The sequence below is a fragment of the Bufo gargarizans genome, chromosome 4 (genome assembly GCF_014858855.1).
Source record: "Bufo gargarizans isolate SCDJY-AF-19 chromosome 4, ASM1485885v1, whole genome shotgun sequence".
NCBI classification, from domain to species: domain Eukaryota; kingdom Metazoa; phylum Chordata; class Amphibia; order Anura; family Bufonidae; genus Bufo; species Bufo gargarizans.
The window spans coordinates 284,846,145-284,866,170 of record NC_058083.1 but is presented as its reverse complement, the minus strand read 5'-3'; the positions used below and the strand labels follow the sequence as shown (position 1 = coordinate 284,866,170).

Genomic DNA, 20,026 nt, shown 5'->3' with positions numbered 1-20,026 from the left:
ACGCCCCCACATAGTTTTTTTTTAGCAGTATGTACTCAGATTTAGTAATTCTGATTCATCATTACTGTAGGTTATTGTAAATGATTTTACACACTTTGTACATCATGACAAAGTATGTTCTACTTTGAAAGACTTTTTGTTTGTCCTATTGAATTTGTGTTCTCATTTCTACTACTGTAACCTGTCAGTTATTGTTAGTTTTTTCAATGTTATTTTACTTCAGTATTCAAATCCAATGATGCTTTTGGTAGGGTATTTATTTGTGTTCTATGATGTTGAAAACACATTCTTAAAGGATAACTGTCACACTTAGACCCTAATTTCAATTTTCATATATGTAGGTAGTTACTAATAACATGATATTCCAGAATCAGTTACTATTAGACTGACTTACCCCATATTTAATAAGATTCAGCCCTTAGCAACCAGTCTGCATAAAACTGCAATTTCACTATTCAGTTAAGATGGCCGCCACTGCCCTCACCCTGAGGCTAATCCCACCTGCCCTCACTAGCCAGTAACAATAGCCCCCCAAAAGTGTCAGTAACCAGAGGCCCCCTCCCCAAAGGGTTAATCTCCTGCAGCACAAAGGGGTCCTCTTACCACATGTTGCTTTCATTTATACACTGAGCAGATGGCAGATCTCCCTTCCCTGGTCTGCGCTGCTCCAACTCTGCATTGTCCCAGTCTGCTGAGTGAGGGAGCATCTGCAAAGCTCAGGGACAGGGAGAAGTGCACACAGCCCAGGCACTGTTATCAGCTGCTGGGGAGGACCTGGCTTTAATCCTTTACTTACAGTCCCTGGCTGTCAGTAACCTGAGCCTGCACGCTGCGTGCTTCTGCGTCCTCCGTCCTATAACACATAGACGGACCATGCCTAGCAACCCTATCTTAAGCACAGGTAAAAGTAGGCAGTACAGGGAACAAAACTGTGGAATTAAGGGGTAATTGAATACACAGTGCACAGTGAATATTAATCACCACAATCCAATACTCCAAAAATAAATAATATGACAGTTATACTTTAAGGATACCGTAAAGGGATTTTCCATTGCTATGATATTGATGGCCTATACCCAAGATAGGCCACCAATATCTGATCAATGGGCGTCTGACACTCCGCACGCCTGATAATCAGTTGTTCTGTGGTAGCGCTGAAAGTCATTGGCGGAACTACAGCTCTATCCTTTGTGTCATGGTTACTGTCAGTAACCAGCTTTGTCTGTGACACAAGGGGTGCGGGGTATTGGACCCTTGCTGATCAGATAGCCTATCTTTAGAATAGGCAATCAGTAAAGGCCTGGAAAACACCACTAGGTTTTTCCTTGTGGATTTTCGTGTGTAAAAACCACAGCGTAATACAGTACTAGCAAAGTAAATGAGATTTTACAAATCTTATGTACACTTTGTGTATTTTTGCTCAGTGAAACTTGACCTGAAATCCACAGCATGTCAACTGTTGGTGCAGATTTTTAGTGCGGATTTCACCCTTTGCAACGCATAGGATGAGATTGCAACTCCACATCAAAATCCACAAGTAACACATCCAGATTTTGGTGCAGATTTGTTACGGAAACGCAGAGAAATCTTCACAAAAATTCTGTTTCCGCATCCATGTGCAAGTACCCTTAAAATTCCTGGAACAGAAGTGGTTGTGAGTCTGTTAGGTGTCATTTAACTCATTTTTTATTTTTTTTATTTTTAATACTATACCTCTGTATTTCAGTTTTATAGTATTGCCATAGTGTTCACATATTCCTTTCAGTGAAAATGTTATTAGAAAAGTTAAGCATTCATTTTTCTTGTGCTGTCCTAGATAAGTTTGACCAGTTTTGGGCAATAAATCGAAAACTTATGGAATATTCGCCAGAAGACAGAGGCTTTCGTTACATACCCTTTCGAATATATCAGGTGAGTGTTTTTATCAGAACTTTAGCATAATACATTCAACTTTATTACTGACTGGACGATAACAAAAAACTTAGTGGTTTTAAACTCCAGTATGTAGGGGGAAGTTGTGATACACAATAATTACCACAATACTAATTAATTTATCCTAAATATATGATTCATTCAATTTATTTCATGCCTGTGTTTTTACTCCTGTGAGTCTGGGGCCAGGTCTTTTTTGTGTTTTATTTCTGATTACTCCTAATCATTCATAATCTAATATGCCTACTTCAGGGAACCACATGTTAGGACTGATTTTACTGGAAGGCAGTTAGCCTATTGGTATGATTTTGAGGAATCGGAGGAACCTGAAGCACCTTTAGGAAATTGACTCAAATGTGGAAAAGGCATACAGACCCCATGCAGAGCTGGTCTTTGGTCAGATTAGTCAGGTTAGATTAACACCAACTATAAATTATAGATGCATTCATATTACTACACAATTACAGTGATAGTGGGAAAGCCTTTGGCAAGCTTTTATTATTAGATTAAAATGGTGGTCTTACAAAGACAACTCCTGTCCATAGGCCTTAGGGATAATTATGATATAGAGGGATGTTCTTATTTGGGACCGCCTGTATGAGTCAGAATAAAGAGCTGTTCTGTAAGAGCCGCTAGTAGCCTCAGCTGGCTTTTATCCATGTGTGGCCAACCATGGTCTCCTCAAGCTATCTCAGCCATTTAATTTGAATGGCATTGGGGAAGATTTATTAATAATGTCGTTCTTTCCAAGAATACGAATCAGTCTTAATGTTAGATACATTTGCTATTCTGACGCATGGACCTTTGTAAATTTGGAGTCTCGTAAATCCTGCATCAGATTTATCCTAGAATTTTGTCTGTGCAGCATAAATTCTGCCCATGCGCCAAAAAAACCTGTCTAGTCTTAGTCTACATCACCTATAGGTTGCCGTATAGTTCCTCTGAGAATGCGCCAAAATGTTAGTGCCTTTTTGGCACACTGGGCGGCAATTAGGTCATGACCCCTTTCTAGCGAAGCCGCATTTCTATTTAGCAAAGTCACACTCCCTTGTCGGACGAGGCAGAAAAAGCTTAGAAAAGTGTGTCAAATGGATAGTAAATGTGTTGCAAAGCATGCATGACAGTTTTTTGGTGCAAATTGCACTAGAAAAATGGCACATCTTCATTAGTAAATATGCTGATTATGTCCATGAGGACACCACTCAGTTGCAGCCTAGTCTCTAGCTGTTGGACAACTTAATACTTTGGACAAGGAATGAGGAATTTAAATTGAGTTGACGTGTGCTCTTAATGGCAGAAATATGTACTCATACCGAAACTAATGATTAATTGGGAACGGAAATTGCAGCTATTATCGTGAAAGCTACCCGACGTATAAGCAATTGCCCACTTGCACTTCTTTATTTAATGTACAGTAATCTTATTTGAATTGTGCAGTCTTTTTTCCCATTATGAACAAAAATCATCATGTTTTAAATAGGTGTTAACCACTTGCTGCTTAAAAACTGTCTACACCCTTATTGAAAGAGAGAACTATCGAACATGAAACTTTTCATTTTGCTTGCATTCTGGGATTATTTATTGAGCAATTGCCACGCGTTGTTATACAGAGTTCTCCTGCTATAATAAAAGGCTAACTGAAACCCTGTTGGTATTAATTCAGTGTCCTGTTGTGGGATTAGAGCGGTCAGTTCTTACCCTTCCATTGGGCCACCGATTCTGCTGTCTCCACTGTGCTCACCCTGGCTGCGGCATCTTCTGCTTAGGTCCCGACCATATGTGTTGAGGTGTATTCCTGTTCAGCTGCACATATTGTATATGGAGGATTCGTGAATACATCCATGATCAAACTCTCTTCCCACAACAGTTCAGAAGGCAACTCGATTTTTTTTTAAAAGCCCAGAGATCTCCTTTAAAGGGGACTTGTCAAGTTGAACATGGTGTCTGTGCTGCAGGCAGCATGTTATAGAGTAAGAAAAGCTGAGCAGTTTTATGGGAAAAGATTCAGTAAAACTTGTACTTTATTTAAATTCCTGCTCATTTTGGGCTTTGAAGTCAAGGACTTGGTCCTATCAGAGGGAAGGGTCAGAATTTTTTTTTGAAACAACACTTCAATGGATAGTTCACAAATAGGTGTCTTGATTTATTGCATAAGCAAAAGCATATTTAACAGATGGATATGCTTTTGCTGATGCAATAAATCAAGACATCTATTTTTCAACTACCAATTGGAGTGCTGCTCAACTTTTTAGGCGTAATACACACGGCCGTTGGGTGGCCCGCAAACGGCGGGTTGGCAATCCACGGCCGCCGGCCATGTGCACGACGCATCACGGATGCGGACCCATTCACTTGAATTCCGGAGATGCGGAACGGAGTCACGGAACGGAACACCAGAAGCACCACGGAGTGCTGTGCGTGGTGTTTCTTTCTGTTGTTCCGCACTGCGAATAAATATGACATGTTATATTTTTGTTGCGGTGCGGACAGACCACGGACCCATTCAAGTTGAATGGGTCCGGCCCGCTGCACGGAACGGCCGCACAACGGTTTGAGGCCTTATTCTGGAATTTGGACCAAGGGGGAGTTGGGCTAAGCACCACTGAATCGAGCACCCACTATTCCTGCTCTTTGATGCATTATTCTACTTGGAGTGCTGTTCCCCTATTCTTTACATAGAGGAAAGGCTGTCAATCGCTAATAGGACGGACTCCTTGACTTCAAAGTCTAGAATGAGCAGGAATATAAATGTATAAATTACAAGTTTTACTCTCTTCCTATAAAACTACACACCAATCTGCTCAGCTCCTCCTGCTCTATAACATGCTGCCTGCAGATTACTTTGCACTTTCATGGTGACAGGTTCCCATTAGTGTTCACTATTGGACAGTTGGCCCCCTCTGATTTGTTTTTTTTACTAACAAATAGCAGCTTTTCAGTTTCAAAAGCCTTTCAGGGTGAACTCGACCATGGAGATGACATAGTCTATTTTTGTAGCATACCATTCCAAACATATTGGATCTTGAACTCAGATTGACAAGTACACAATTGAAATACCTTAATAGGTGCTATTTTATAGCTTCTAATCAGTTACAAATTATATTTATAATATAAACTCGTGAGTTTTAACTAACTACTGATGGGAAAAAAGTCCAATACTGCAGAAAGAAAAGGAACAATTAATGGCAACAATCAGGAGATCCAGTCAAGATCATCCTTTCCAGCTGGCAGCTGTAGCCAACTCTACTTACTACATAAAAGCACGTTTTGTCAGCAGCATCAGAGGTTTAAGATTATTCCGGTTGTAAGAAGTACGTACTGTGTGTGATTTACTTTGCCCTTTCACAGTTTCTTTAGTTTGGGCATACGCTCTGGATAGTTGTCATTTCAAGTCATCTTTGACCTGCCCAATGGTATTTTGTTTTGATTGTGTAAGGTACCGTACCTAAGAAGGTTTTCTGGAATACTTCCCACCCCAAAGCTCACCGATTCCAGGCTCTCTTCTCCCATCAGTCTCCTCTCTTTTCTAAAGACAACAACAAAGAAGAAGATAAAAGTACCAGGGCATAGTCAAAGGAAAGGGATCGGGTATACATTATGTGGTGCAAAATGGTCAAATCACTGCAAATAATACAGCATAAGATCTGGAAAGTTGAAACAATAAGAGAATGAGAAGAGAAATCTCCTCTTATGTGTTTGTACCAAGAATGGCACAGACACATCCCCCAATGTTTTTCCTGTTTTGTTGCATTACAACCTGGGATTAAAATGTGTTTTTTTTTTTTTGGGGGGGGGGGGGGGGGGGGGGGGAAGAGGCTTGTACCTTTCCATTTACACAACATGCTTGCCACTATGAAGGTACAATTTTTTTTATTTTTTTTTTACTGGAACAGAATCAATGATTTAGACAATAAACTGAGAGCTATGATGCGTCTAAGTATTCGCCTCCTGAAAGTCAGTACTTTGTGGAGCCACATTTTACTGCAATTATAGATGAAAGTCTCCCTGGGGATATCTCTATTAGCTTAGCACATCTAGACACTGGGATTTGTGCCCACTCTTCCGGACACAGCGGCTTTAAGTGGTTCAAGTCACATGGGTTGCATTGTAACAGCCACCACTCTGCTTCACTGTGGCAAAGGTGATAGGAAGTGCCTGGTTTGCGCCACACACATTTTCCATGATGGCCAAAAAGCAAAATTTGACAGGAGAACCTTCTTCCACATGTTTGGGAAGTCTGCGTCATGCTGTTTGGCGAACGCCAAAGTATTTTCTTACGTTCTTCTTTAACCTCTTAATGCCCATCCACTGTCTTTTGATGGAAAAGTCCTCAGATGTCTTTGGCCATCGCTGCAGTAGAGGGGGGTTGTCAGCTGCAGGAGCACCCCTGCTCTCTAAGAACCAGCTTTTACTAACAGCTCCTGCTTTATAGACATGGTGAGAGGAAGTGTCTGTGTCAATGGAAATTAATGCCGGCAAGTGCGGTAGTGGTGTTCTGGAATTTTGTCCGGAAAAAATACTGCAGCAAGCTGCGGTATTTTGTCCGGTCAAATACCGTACAAGAGATGGAATAGAAGACATCCTGATGCATACTGAACGGATTGCATTCCATTCAGAATGAATTGGGACAAAACGGAAGCGTTATTTTTTTTCTGGTATTCAGACCCCTTACCGGATTTCTTTCAATACCGGAAAAGAATAACACTAGTGTGAAAGTATCCTAACAGTTTATTAGAATGCAATCAGTTGGCATACGTATTGCCGGATCCGGCAGGCAGTTCCGGCGACGTAACTGCCTGCCGGATTCCTCTGCCGCAAGTGTGAAAGTACCCTAAGGCTGAAAAAAGGCATCTGCCCATCCAGTTCAGCCTGTTATCCTGCAAGTTGTTACGAAACAATATGTACGAATTTATATCTACTCCCAAACACATTCTCCTGCATAAAACAAGGCCTCAGACAGCCATGTAAATAAAATAAAAAACTGACTGCTGAATTTCAGAGGGGCCTGGGCATTAAAGGGTTAAGTATTATTATTTTTTTGTCTGGCCGTTCTTTCATAAAGCCCCACTCTGAAAGGTTTACAGCTTATAGTGGTTCTGTGGACAGATACTTCCATCTTCGCTGTGGATTTTTGGAGCTCCTTCAGGGTTATTGTTGGCGTCTTTGTTGAATGTCTGATTAAGGCCTCATTCATTTGACCTTATTTTTTATTTCCTTCTGATCCACGGACCCATTCATTTCTATGGGGCCACAAAAATGCGGAAGCAAACATATGTCATCCATTTGCTGTCTGCTTCCATGTGACTGTGCCACAATTTATAGAACGTGTCCTGTTCTTGTCCATTTTCCGAATAAGAGTGCATACAGCCAATATCTGTATTTTGTGAATCTTCAGTTTGCGAATCACAGAATGGAAGTAGCCATCTGCATGGGACCTAATGCTGTGAGTTTTGGTGGGTGGCTTTCTCTTGTCAGGTTTGTAGTTGTGCCATTATCGTTCAGATTTGTTAGAATACATTTAAGGGTCCATTCACACGTCCACATGAATGGGTCTGCATCCGTTCTGCAATTTTGCGGACCCATTCATTTCAATTGGGCCTCCATGTGCTGTCCGCATTCGCACTTCCGTTCCGTGGCCCCACAAAAAAAAATAGAGCATGTCCTATTCTTGTCCGCAGCCACAGACAAGTGGATGAGGTATAACTTTTATATTTGCTGCAAAACTGCATGTGCAAAAGAAGACATTGATATCTGTAAAAACACCCTAAAATGCATTTTAGGATAGTGCTAGCATGTTATGTGTTTGCTGTGCAGTTTTCAGCGCCCACAAAAGGTAGCAATGTCAAGTGCCAAGTGCCACATTGAAAATTCATTAAGGAAGAAGTCTGTAAGATTCCCATTTCTACCTCAAGAGGGCAGATCTGCACTGCATGTATCGGATAACTTGTGTCTTTACTGCTATGAAAGCTATACAGGTCACTTACCAGACAAGAATTATTTCTTTGAGTAATACAAATTTTACTAAATGGAGGTGATATGCCTGGTCACATGACCCTCCATCAGCAGCCATTTTCTAGACAGGATCTCTGTGTGGACCGCAGAATAGATGTTGTAAACAAGGGTTCATACCCCATGAAATATAGAAAATGTAAGTGCTGTGTAATTATCTCATAAACACCTTGATCAACAGTAACCGGAAACTGACCAACCCCAAAAAGAAAGATCCCCTACTCACTATATATGGTTGACATGGTGTAGGAAACTACTAAACAGCGTTGTAGCATTGTATACAGCAGGGACAAAGTCATGTAATGAATGTAAGACCCACGTGATCTTTCCGACTAAGGCCTCATGCACACGACCGTGCCGTTTTTTGGCGGTCCGCAAACCGCGGATCCGCAAAAAACTGAAGCTGCCCGTGTGCCTTCCGCAATTTACGGAACGGGCGGCCCATTGTAGAAATGCCTATTCTTGTCCACAAAACAGACAAGAATAGGCCAGGTTATATATTTTTAGGCGGGGCCACGGAACGGTGCAATGGATGCGGACAGCACACAGAAGTGAATGGATGCGGCCTCATGGAAGTGAATGGGTCCGCACCCGAGCCGCAAAAAATGTGCATGAGGCCTAATAAAAGTGAGCTGAGCTTTCTGCTTCTGGCTTCGTCCACTGTGTAGTTTCTAGTGCCGCAGCTGCCCGAAACAGCTAATCATTGGGGGTGCTGGGTGTCTGACTCCCACCAATATGATATTGAGGATCTAACCGGAGGAAGGAGCTAGAATACCCCCTTAATGACCAGCTAGTTTTTTTCCCCATTTTTAGCTCTCTCTATGTCAGCAGCAGTAATGTTATTATTTTGCTGATTGTATGAGACTTTGTTTTCATGAGAAATTGAACCATTTTTCACTGCTGCTTAGCTGTTGATATAAATAGGTGCCATTTACATAATTTTGAGGGCTACTTTTTTGTAAACGTTTAGCTTTTTTATTTTTCTTACATTTTTTTTTTTAAACTCGTATTTGGTATATATTCCATAATATACCCCACATGATGTCGTAAAAGACCTCTTAGGGATAGCAATATATATAGCTTTTTACTGTATTTGGAGCATGCATAGAAGCCCCAGTTACAGGGGAAAATAGATGGTGACACTGACGGAGCTGACCTGGGTCTGCCAAGCTCTTCCATGAAGGAGGGTGTTTGGCGATCATGTGATTGCCTGGTCCAGTAGAGGCTGCAGCATTGCCACTCCCTGATGCTCCATGATGCTAACTGAGCACTATGTAGGCTGGAAAAGAGAAGAAAGACTTATAACCCACCGCTCCTATTTTCTCCTCAGGGTCTCCCCACTGTCTCTGACCACCGGGCACCCTACTAGATTGCAGGAGCTTTAGAGAAGTTTATTTTAGGAAGAAACTGGACAACACTTAAGATGTGTCTGCAATAAAGAATAGGTGATCACTTACTTTGCAGATCCCACACTGCTGCTCTGGTTCTCCTGGCCGAGCTTTGTTTACCAGGGTTAAGCGGTGATGTCATGTTGACAACATGTGACCTCTCTAGCCAATGACTGGTCTTAGCGGTGCACCATTCTGTCGGGATCCCACCAATCCAACACCCTTTACCCTTACTTAAAGGACATGAAACACTGCGAGATGGTTTGACTACTGCAAGTGTTTGATTCTGAGGAGCTAGACAAGCAGCTGTGAGTTTTATCGGAAAGCACCTAACATCTAATCAGATGTCTGAGAATAAATTGTATACAGATAGTAGCGGAACAGAACAATGAGAATATGGGATATGACATCATGGTCTAGGAATATGGAAACCTAAAGGAAGTGTCTGCTAATTCCAAAGCACAGGAGTTGATTAGCAGCGCACAGACAGCCACATGTTTGATGGCTTTTTTTCTTTTTCTTTTTTCGTTTTTGGACAAGGTCAATAGCTAATTCTTAGCCACCGCCTATATTATAAGCACCTTTTATTGTAATAATGTGACTTGCAGTGCTTTCTCTTAGCAATACTGTAGAAATTTGACATGTCAAACACTAGTATTAGGCGTTATGCACACTACTGGATCCGAAAAAGCACAGATCCCCGCCACGTGCATGCTGCCATTTTTTTAAACCCTTCCCTGCCGCCCCACGTAAAAATGCATTGGCAGTTGGGAATTTTAAAATGGCACCCATTCGTGAGCGGAGCAAGCGCCATAGCCATCGGGTGCCTTCTGTTTCATACAACAGGTATGAAACAGTAATACCGGCCGTGGACTTTTAACTCTTCGGATGCCGTGGTCAAACGTGATTGCTGCATCTGAACGTGGTAAAAGCTGGAAGAGCTCGCTTCTGGGTGTGCTCTGGCTCCACCTGGCGAGAAACTGGGAGGCTGAATACACTGCAGCAGCCCCTTTCCACCTGTGTGACAGGAGGCTGCTGCACGTTGGGCTACTTTCACACTTGCGTTTGGAGCGGATCCGTCTGGTGTCTGCACAGACGGATCCGCTCCTATAATGCAGACGATGGGATCTGTTTAAAACGGATCCGTCTGCATTATATTTCAGAAAAAATTCTAAGTGTGAAAGTTAGTCAGACGGATCCGTCCAGACTTTACATTGAAAGTCAATGGGGGGACGGATCCGTTTGAAATTTAGCCATATTGTGTCAACTTTAAACGGATCCATTCCCATTGACTTACATTGTAAATCTGGATGGATCCGTTTGCCTCCGCACGGCCAGGCGTTCAGGTGTCCGCCTGCTGAGTGGAGCGGAGGACAAATGGTGCCAGAATGCATTGGGGCCGTACGGATGCGTTCGGGGCCGCTTGTGAGAGCCTTCAAACGGAACTCGCAAGCGGAGCCCCGAACGCTAGTGTGAAAGTAGCCTAAGTTCCTAAGGAGCCCCTGCCAGTATGAAAAAAAGCTAAAAAAAAGTGTAAAAAAAAAGTTTCAAAATCAAATCACCCCCCTTTCTCCAAAATGAAAACAAACAAACATATACATCATGGGTATCACTGAATGCAAAAATTCCCCGTACTATAAAAATATTTATCCCATACGGAAAACAGCGGAATGGAAAAAAAAAATTAAAAATGGCCAATTTGCTTCTCCTCCACAAAAATAATTAAATAAAAAGTGATCAAAAAGGAGTAATACACACCCCAAAATGGTATCAATAAAAAATACAGATTGCCCTGCAAAAAAAATGAGCACAGCTCCACACACATAGTTGCAAAAAAGTTATAGGGGTCAGGATATGGTGACTAAAAAAAAAAATTTTTTTTCCCTGTATAAAAATAGAAGAAAAAATACATATGTGGTTTTGCTGTGATCGTACTGGCCTAGAGATGAAAGTAACTCGTCAGTTTTACCATGCAGGGAACGCCGTAAAAACAAACGCATGTTACAGAATTTTTTATTTTTTTTATCCAATTTCACCTCATTTGGAAATTTTTCCCCACTTCCCACCACATTGTATGCAACTGTAAATAGTGAAATAGTAAATAGTGAAGTTAAAAAAAATATTAAAAATTGAAAGTCACCTGGTCTTGAAAGGGTTAAACCCTGGTAGAAAATTCCTATCATTGTATGCAAGATGGACAAGAATAGGACATGATCTCTCTTTTTTGCGGGGCTGTGGAATGGACATACGGATGTGGACAGAACACGGTGTGCTGTCCACATGTTTTGCAGCCCTTTAGAAATGAATGGATCCGCATCCAATCCCCCCAAAAATGCAGATCAGATGCAGACAGAAAATATGGTTGTGTGCATGAGGCCTTAAAAGGAGTCTGTCACCTCCAAGTCCGTTTCAGAGTAAGCATACTACCATGTGAGGTAGGTTACCTAAAACATACCCACATCTTTCTAGTGAAAGTTCGGTCCTCTGAGCCCGAGAATAGCTGCCTTTTTATTTTTATTGAAATAGGGTTTTCGGTGCACCATGGACGGAACTGCTCCGTTCAGTGCACCTGGCTTCCCCTTCGTCATCGCTATTGGCTCTAAAATCGGCATTTTTACATTAGACATTGTTACAATGGGTCCGGAAAAAAAAGAAGGCAGCCATACAGACGTCATCCGTGTTTTTTGGAGATCCGAGTATTGCGGACTGCAAAATACAGGCGGTTGTGCGAATGCACCCTTATAAGAAAAAAAATAAAATAACCAGAATTGTTGTTTTATGGCAAGCAGGTAAGGCTACTTTCACACTTGCGCTTGATCGGATCATATTACTGCAGACGGAGGCTCCGTTCAGTACGGATCCGTCTGCATTAATAACTTAGAAACATTTCTAAGTGCGAAAGTAGCCTGAGCGGATCCGTTCAGACTTTCAATGTAAAGTCAATGGGGGACGGATCCGCTTGAAGATTGAGCCATATGGTGTCATCTTCAAGCGGATCCGTTCCCATTGACTTACATTGTAAGTCTGAACGGATCCGCACGCCTCCGCACGGCAAGGCGGACAGCTGAACGCTGCAAGCAGCGTTCAGCTGTCCGCCTGGCCGTGCAGAGGCGAGCGGAGCGGAGGCTGAACGCCGCCAGACTGATGCAGTCTGAGCGGATCCGCATCCATTCAGACTGCATCAGGGCTGGACGGAAGCGTTCTGCTCCGCTCGTGAGCCCCTTCAAACGGAGCTCACGAGCGGACAGCAGAACGCTAGTGTGAAAGTAGCCTAAGCTGACAGGTCCTCTTTAAAGGGTTTCTGTCACCTGAAAAATGGGTATTAAGCTGGCTGACCTATGTCAGCTGAACATAACTATACTAGTGCCATCTCACTGCCTGCCGCCGTTATTCAGAAAAATTAACTTTTATAATATACTAATTAGCCTCTAGGAGCGGGGGGGCGTTGCCCCTGCTCCTAGAGTCTCCGTTCTTTCACCTCTGGCCACGCCTTGCTACAGTAGATTGACAGGGCCAGGCAGCGTTGGTCTCCTACCTCTGGCCTGTCTGCTGTGTAAATCTCGCGCCTGCGCCGTCCCGTTCAGTATATGGCGCAGACGCAGTGAGTGAAGGGCGTTTGCTGGCTGCCAGCCTCCTCACTGCGCTTGCTGAACGGCGCAAGATCTTCCCATTGCACAGGGCCGGCTGGAGGATGTTTTAAGATATACAAATGAGCCTCTAGGAGCAACGGGGGCACTTTTCTGCAACTGCTACGCCCTCTCGACTCTGAACTACAGGGCAAGGTGTGATGATGTTTTCACAGCCTAGCCCTGTCAATCAAAGTGGAGGGGGTGGCGTGTCAGTTGCAGAGAGAGCAGAGCCTCTAGGAGTAAGGGCAACGCCCCCGTTGCTCCTAGAGGCTCATTTGCATATATTAAAACATCATTTTCCTCAGCAATGCAGGGATATATGAACACGGGACCAACACAGATGCCTTAAGCTGCCAAGCAAGCATGTAACAGGTCAGCCAGTTTCATAGGTACAGATCTGCTGACAGGTCTTCTTTAGGTAATGCTTGCTGCACTGCAGATTATAACTTTTTTTAGTGAATGTGCAAGCCAAAAGGTTTCAATTTAGATTGTGACTTTATTACCTTCTTCGTATGATAAAAGCAATATATGTAAAAAGGGATATATGATGCAACTGGTTAAAAAATAGCCGTTGGTAATTCATAATTGTTCAGTTCCATTAAGTCATTTAAGGAAAAAAAAGCTCTGAAATACACAGATCATGATGGAACTGATGTAAACTTTGGCATCAGTTTGAGTCCCCTAGATATTATTATTCATCAGCATAAAATTTCAGTTTGATCCCAGCCTTAGGGTACACATCAATTTTTTATTTTTTATTTTTTTGCTGCTACAAAAAGTCGTCTTTTTTTTGCCTTTTTCTCTGATATGACCTTTCACTTGTCTCCCGTACTTTTCAGATTATATATATATATATATATATATACATACACACACACACACACGTTAGGAAAGAACAGTACTCATGAGTAATATAAGACAGCGTAGAAGACAAGCCACTTTGAGCAAGTGTGAACTCTTATGGCTCACGTTGTTTTTGATCTACGCCGTTTTATAGACCTATTGTAATAAGAAGACATCTCCATTACAACACGGTCACGTGAAACAAAGGCATGCTTGTGTGTAAAGCTTTAAGGAAACCATGCAAACTTAAGTTCTGAGTTATTAAGGTTGGCGTGTGCAGCAAGGATGATTATTGTTTCAACGAATGGATCAGTTAGGTCTGATTGTTTTTTAAACCGTAGATGTAACAATTAGCGAGTATTGTAAACTTGGTTGGATTTTTAACCCCTTCCTCCTCTGTGACATACTACTAGGTCTCTGACCGCTCTGTACAATAAAAGTTAATCACGGTTCTGTTATGCAACAGGAACTCGGCTCTCACTTTTGGGATCGGACACCTCAGATAAACTGATATGTCACAGCCAATGTCATCTGTAGCTTCTGAGAAGCTGCCTGCGAACGCAATCGCAGTATGCCATCTGAAGCCATGCCCCGACCGCTATTACATCCTGCCTGTCAGAATGGTTATGCACTGTAATTCAGGAATATTGCAGGAGTTTATAGTGCAATGTATCAAAGATGGCAGATTCACTAAGACAACTACCGGTAAATAAAGTTTAAAAGTTTTAAAAAAATCGTTTAATGAAATAAATAATAATAATAATAATTATACCCCATGATGTAACCCACACAGTGTATGCCATAAAGAAAAAGGAATTTCCCAGAGCTTTGATTTGATTTTGGTTACCTCACTTCCCCAAAAATGTTAAATCAAAAATTATATAAAGGTCCATGTATCCCAAAATGTTATCAATAAAAACTATAGCTCACCTTGCAAAATATAACCCTCCACGTAACTCCGTTGGCAGACGTTTACAAAAACTCTTTTGTTAAGAGCTTTTTTTTCATTTTTTTTAAAGTATTAAAACATAACAGAAATCATAAACAATTAGTATCTCTATAATCTTACGGACCCTCAGAATAAAATTTAAATGTCATTATTCCTGTCCCATCAACGCCATAAAAACTGTGGTAGAATTGCATTGGTTTTTTTACACTTTCGTTCCAATTTTTCTTAAAGTTATACAACACCCCTAATGTACCCCAAAATAGTATCATCAAAATATATATCTTACCATGCTGGCAGACGCTCCATCCTGCCACTCGTAAAGCAAGCCCTCACACAGCTGTGTCGACAGAAAAGTAAAAAAAATGGCTTTTGAAAAGCGGAGAGCAAAAAATGAAAAAAATAAATAAATAAAAATTGGCACGCTTATGTTAACTAGGTTACGTCCCCTAATAATCATTATTACGGGTTAGCAAATCAAGCTTTGGATCCAAGATTCAAAGTCGTTTTCTTCCCTAACTTTGTTTTAATGCTGTATAGAGAGGCAAACTTCATTAGCATTGAAATGGCGAGGCAAAATTCGTTAATCCAAAGTCGCGCAAGACTTTGTCGAATAACTTCGGGCTTTGATTCTACATCTTTGGTACTGAAACCAACTTTGGATTCCTGTTTTAAAATGTTTTTAAAGTAGTAGAATCGAAGCTCGAAGTTATTCACCTTAGTCTCGCGCGGCTTCAGATTAACAAATTTTGCCTCGCCATAGCACATACATTACAATGCTAGCAGGTCTCCGTACAGCATTAAAAAGAAGTTGGGGAACGAATTGACTTCAGATCTTGGATCCGAAGCTTGATTCACTCACCCCTAATTATTATGTTTGAGGTAAGCTTTAGTTATATATGTGTCTGAAAAAACTGCTTAGTTAAAGAAACCCTGTCACCACAAAATGCAGTGCAAACTGCAGGCAGCATGTTATAGAGCAGGAGGAGCTGAGCAGATTTCTATATAGTTTTGTGGGAAAAGATTCCGTAATACTTGTAATTTATTCATTTAATTCTCTCCTATTTCTGACTTAAGTTGTACATGGGGAGCTGTTATCAGTGATTGGCCATGGCACTCCAGGTGGGTGTTACGCAATTAATTCATCTTTTATTGTATAGGTTCGTTAAACCTCCAGAAAATGAACCAACATTATGTTAGAAGGTAATAATCATAAGCCACAATGTAGTTATGCCGAATGTTTCGGTCCCTATGGACCTTTCTATGCGGTTAATCTCTGTGGCACAGTAGTGTATCTGTATAGAGTGTTGGATCGATGTGGAGTGTTGAACCATCCAACACTCCATACAGATACACTACTGTGCCAAAGAGATTAACCACAGGGAAAGGTCCATGTAGACTGAAACATTCGGCATAACTACATTGTGGCTTATGATTATTACCTTCTAACATAATGTTGGTTCATTTTCTGGAGGTTTAAAGAACCTATACAATAAAAGATGAACTAATTGCATAACACCCACCTGGAGTGCTGTGAATAATTTTAAACTAGAGGTTGACTGACTAAGGCCCCTTTCACACGGGCGAGTATTCCGCGCGAATGCGATGCGCGAGTTGAACGCATTGCACCCGCACTGAATACCGACCCATTAATTTCTATGGGGCTGTTCACAAGAGCGGTGATTTTCACGCATCACTTATGCGTTGCGTGAAAATCGCAGCATGCTCCTATATTCTGCATTTTTCACGTAACGCAGGCCTCATAGAAATAAATGGGTTTGCGTGAAAATCGCAAGCATCCGCAAGCAAGTGCGGATGCGGTGCGATTTTCACGCATGGTTCCTAGGTGACAGTCTATTCACTGTATTATTTTCCCTTATAACATGGTTATAAGGGAAAATAATAGCATTCTGAATACAGAATGCTTAGTAGGTGATCAATTGAGGGTTAAAAAATAAATAAAAATTAACTCACCTTCTCCTCTTGATCGCGTAGTTGCCGGTCTCTTCTTTACTTCTTTAATGATGAGCTGTGGGCTAAAGGACCTGTGGTGACGTCAGATCACATGCTCCAATCACATGGTCCATCACCACGGTGATGGACCATGTGATCTGACGTCACCACAGGTCCTAGCCGGTAGTTCATCATTAAAGAAGTAAAGAAGAGACCGGGAACTACGCGATCAAGAGGAGAAGGTGAGTTAATTTTTTTATTTTATTTTTTAACCCTCAATTGATCACCTACTAAGCATTCTGTATTCAGAATGCTATTATTTTCCCTTATAACCATGTTATAAAGGAAAATAATACAATCTACAGAATAACGATTCCAAGCCTGAACTTCTGTGAAGAAGTTCAGGTTTGGGTACCAAACATGCGCGATTTTTCTCACGCGTGTGCAAAACGCATGACAATGTTTTGCACTCGCGCGGAAAAATCACACGTGTTCCCGCAACGCACCCGCCTCTTATCCGGGCCAAAAATATGACGCCCGTGTGAAAGAGGCCTAAGTCCTTCACATGCACCCACATCTCATAAGAGTGTAGACCTTAACTCCCATTCTTTTTTATCAGTGATTGGCATTCTCTGTGTAGGTTTGTATAGTGAGATGGCTTAAGTCACTGATGGCTGTACATCAGGATGGCCTTAAAGAGGCTCTGTTTGCCCGGGGCACCATAGCCCTACTGCCTTTGCCTCCCAGCACCTCCCTCTTTACCTTTGTTGACAAGACCAGGCTTTCCCATGGTAATAGTGCATGACTCTGAAATCCTGTACCTGTAGCCGTTATTCCAAATCTTGGCAGATGCACAGTACATCACTCTGTGTTGGGTCAACCTTAATGGATAGTACTTACATGTGCTGAGATTTCAAGCAACGGCACAATCACAGGATTTAGAGTTAGGGACAATAACAATAAGGAAGCCTAGCCCGGTCAAGCAGATGCAGGGAGGCTATGGTGCATCGAGTGGCATGGAGTACTTATTTTGCATGTGGAGTAATTTCCTCGTATTGCAGTATCACATTTGGCAGCAGAGGTAGGTGGACAGTACAAACATTGTGGATAGTTTAGTAGTAACTTTGCAGACTCTTTTTAGGCATAATATTGGAGTCAGGATGTCTTTGTGTAATACAACAGCAGAAACTGTATTGTTACTTTTATTTTATGTGGAGATCCTCTATAGAGTGGAGATCTTTTTTTATTTTTTATTTTTGGTAGAAAGTATTGTTATGGAATAATATCTTAGCTGCAAAAATGTGAGCATGTTCTGGCTTTGAAGAGGGCGCACACATCTGTTCTTGAAGTGGTTGACATCGGTTAGTTTTATCTAAATATAAAATACCAGTGAGAACAAAACACATCAAAGACCATTTTTTCTATTAGAAAGGTTTATAGCTTTTTCAGAAATATACTTTCATTTTAAATTGTTGCGTTGTAGTGAAGGTTTTGCATTTTCTTTGTGTTTAGCCCCCCCCCCTCCCCCTCCCAACTATAAAGGAATATAGGTCATCTATGAGGTGAGCCATAAAAGTCTGAGTTGTGTCTTGGTCTTCATCCTGTCTTCTCTTATGAGAGTATTTGCATATGTTATAGCCCTGGTTCCTCAAGACATCAAAAACTAAACCAAAGTACCTTGCAACGAATGCGAGGAATCGGTCATTACGACTGTATCTTTTACAGAATAAAGAAACTTAAGCAATATGGGGAATTTTTTCTTTTCAGTTCAGCATTCTGAAAACTTGCTTTGTCATTGCAGTGTGTCAGTCCATACATTTTTGCCTGCGTGACATAACGATCGTCTGATTTTTATAACCAGTGAGTAGTTCTAAAAAGGTATGAAGCAGAAACACTGCAGTGCATTAGTCACCACTGGCTGTACCATAAACTTTCACTTCAGATTGTACTTGTTCTTTTTTGTCATGAATTGCTTCATTTGACGACAAATTGTAAGCTGCAAAATCTTAAAAGTGGGGTGACCCTGCAGTTAAGGAGGTTGTCCAGCGGGAGAGAATTTTTAGGAAAGTGCTCTGAGTGATGTAAAAAATAAATTAAAAATAATCGATACTTACCCTCACCAAACTCATACTGCTAGTGCTTCAATGCTTAGAGGGTCTCTACTGGTCTCTGCTTTCTGGTCCCACTTCAATATGCGGGAAATGCCAGGAGGGGCTCACTTCTTTAGGTTGATTTATGCACAATGCCTATTACTCAAGACCAACAAGATTTGGAACTTGCAATTGCTGGGGACTACATAGGACCTCTCTGCAATGCCAGCTAAGTGTGAACAGCTTCCAATATTTATTTATTTGACTCTGGGCTATAAAAGTGACTTGCACCTTGCTTGCAAGTTCTTAATCTTGGTGGCTTTCAACGATTAGGCATTGTGCGTAAATTGTTCTAGGTAGGAGTCCACCTGATTTTTTTTCCCCCTTTTTACCTAGTCTGCTCACCAACAATTAAAATTAGGGCAATATGCTCTTTCTTGTAATAATTCTACTTGTTGAGGATGATCACAACTGCGGCCAGTGATTGACTCGACCGGTCATCTCCTGGCATTTCCTGTGTGTTGTGCTCAGACCAGGAATTGAAGACCAGAAGGACCCAGTAACTGCTGAAATGAGATGAGCAGGGGACTGGTGAGTATTAATTGTTTAATTTATAGATTTTTAACCATTTTGAACTTTTTAATAAAATTTAAGTATACCTCCATAAGTGCATCTGGCTTATGATGAAACTATAGGATTCTCCTCCATAGGGGCTTTGCAAGAGAAGCTTCCAGCATCAAATGGTTGCCTCATTAACAGCTTCTCTTGTTCTGCCTTTGAAGCATCCAGTAGCAATTCTGGAGGTAGTCTTTAACCCCAAAATCCTTCACCATTTACCACACTTTCTGGGGTCCAGAAATCTGATCTATGAAATTTGTATGATGGGTCATCATACTAGATACAAAAAACGGATCCGCCAAAAATATGGATGATGTCCGTGTGCATTTCATATTTTGCGGAACAGAACAGATGGCCCCTATTAGAACAGTACTATCCTTGTCCGTAATGCAGACAATAATAGGACATGCGGAACGGAAATACGGACATACGGAAACAGAATGCACATGGAGTAACTTCCATTTTTGTTTTGTTTGTTTTTTTTGACTCATTGAAATGAGTGGTTCTGTATACGGTTTGCCCCAAAAAACAGAACAGACACGTAAATAAAATACATATGTGTGCATGAGGACTAAAGTTGTATTCCAGTTCCAACTTTCTCCACCCCTGCCGATCAGC

The 20,026-nt window shown here is 41.5% G+C and overlaps 1 protein-coding gene across 3 annotated transcripts in view; it reads left to right on the top strand.

Moving 5' to 3' along the window:
• Nucleotides 1-20,026, top strand: part of ATG5 (autophagy related 5) — a 152,293-nt gene that overhangs the window by 74,500 nt on the left and 57,767 nt on the right. For all 3 annotated transcript variants that reach the window (XM_044289697.1, XM_044289695.1, XM_044289696.1), the window contains exon 6: nt 1,817-1,911. In XM_044289697.1, coding sequence (XP_044145632.1) covers nt 1,817-1,911 — 95 coding nt within the window. The remainder of the gene's footprint in view (nt 1-1,816; nt 1,912-20,026) is intronic.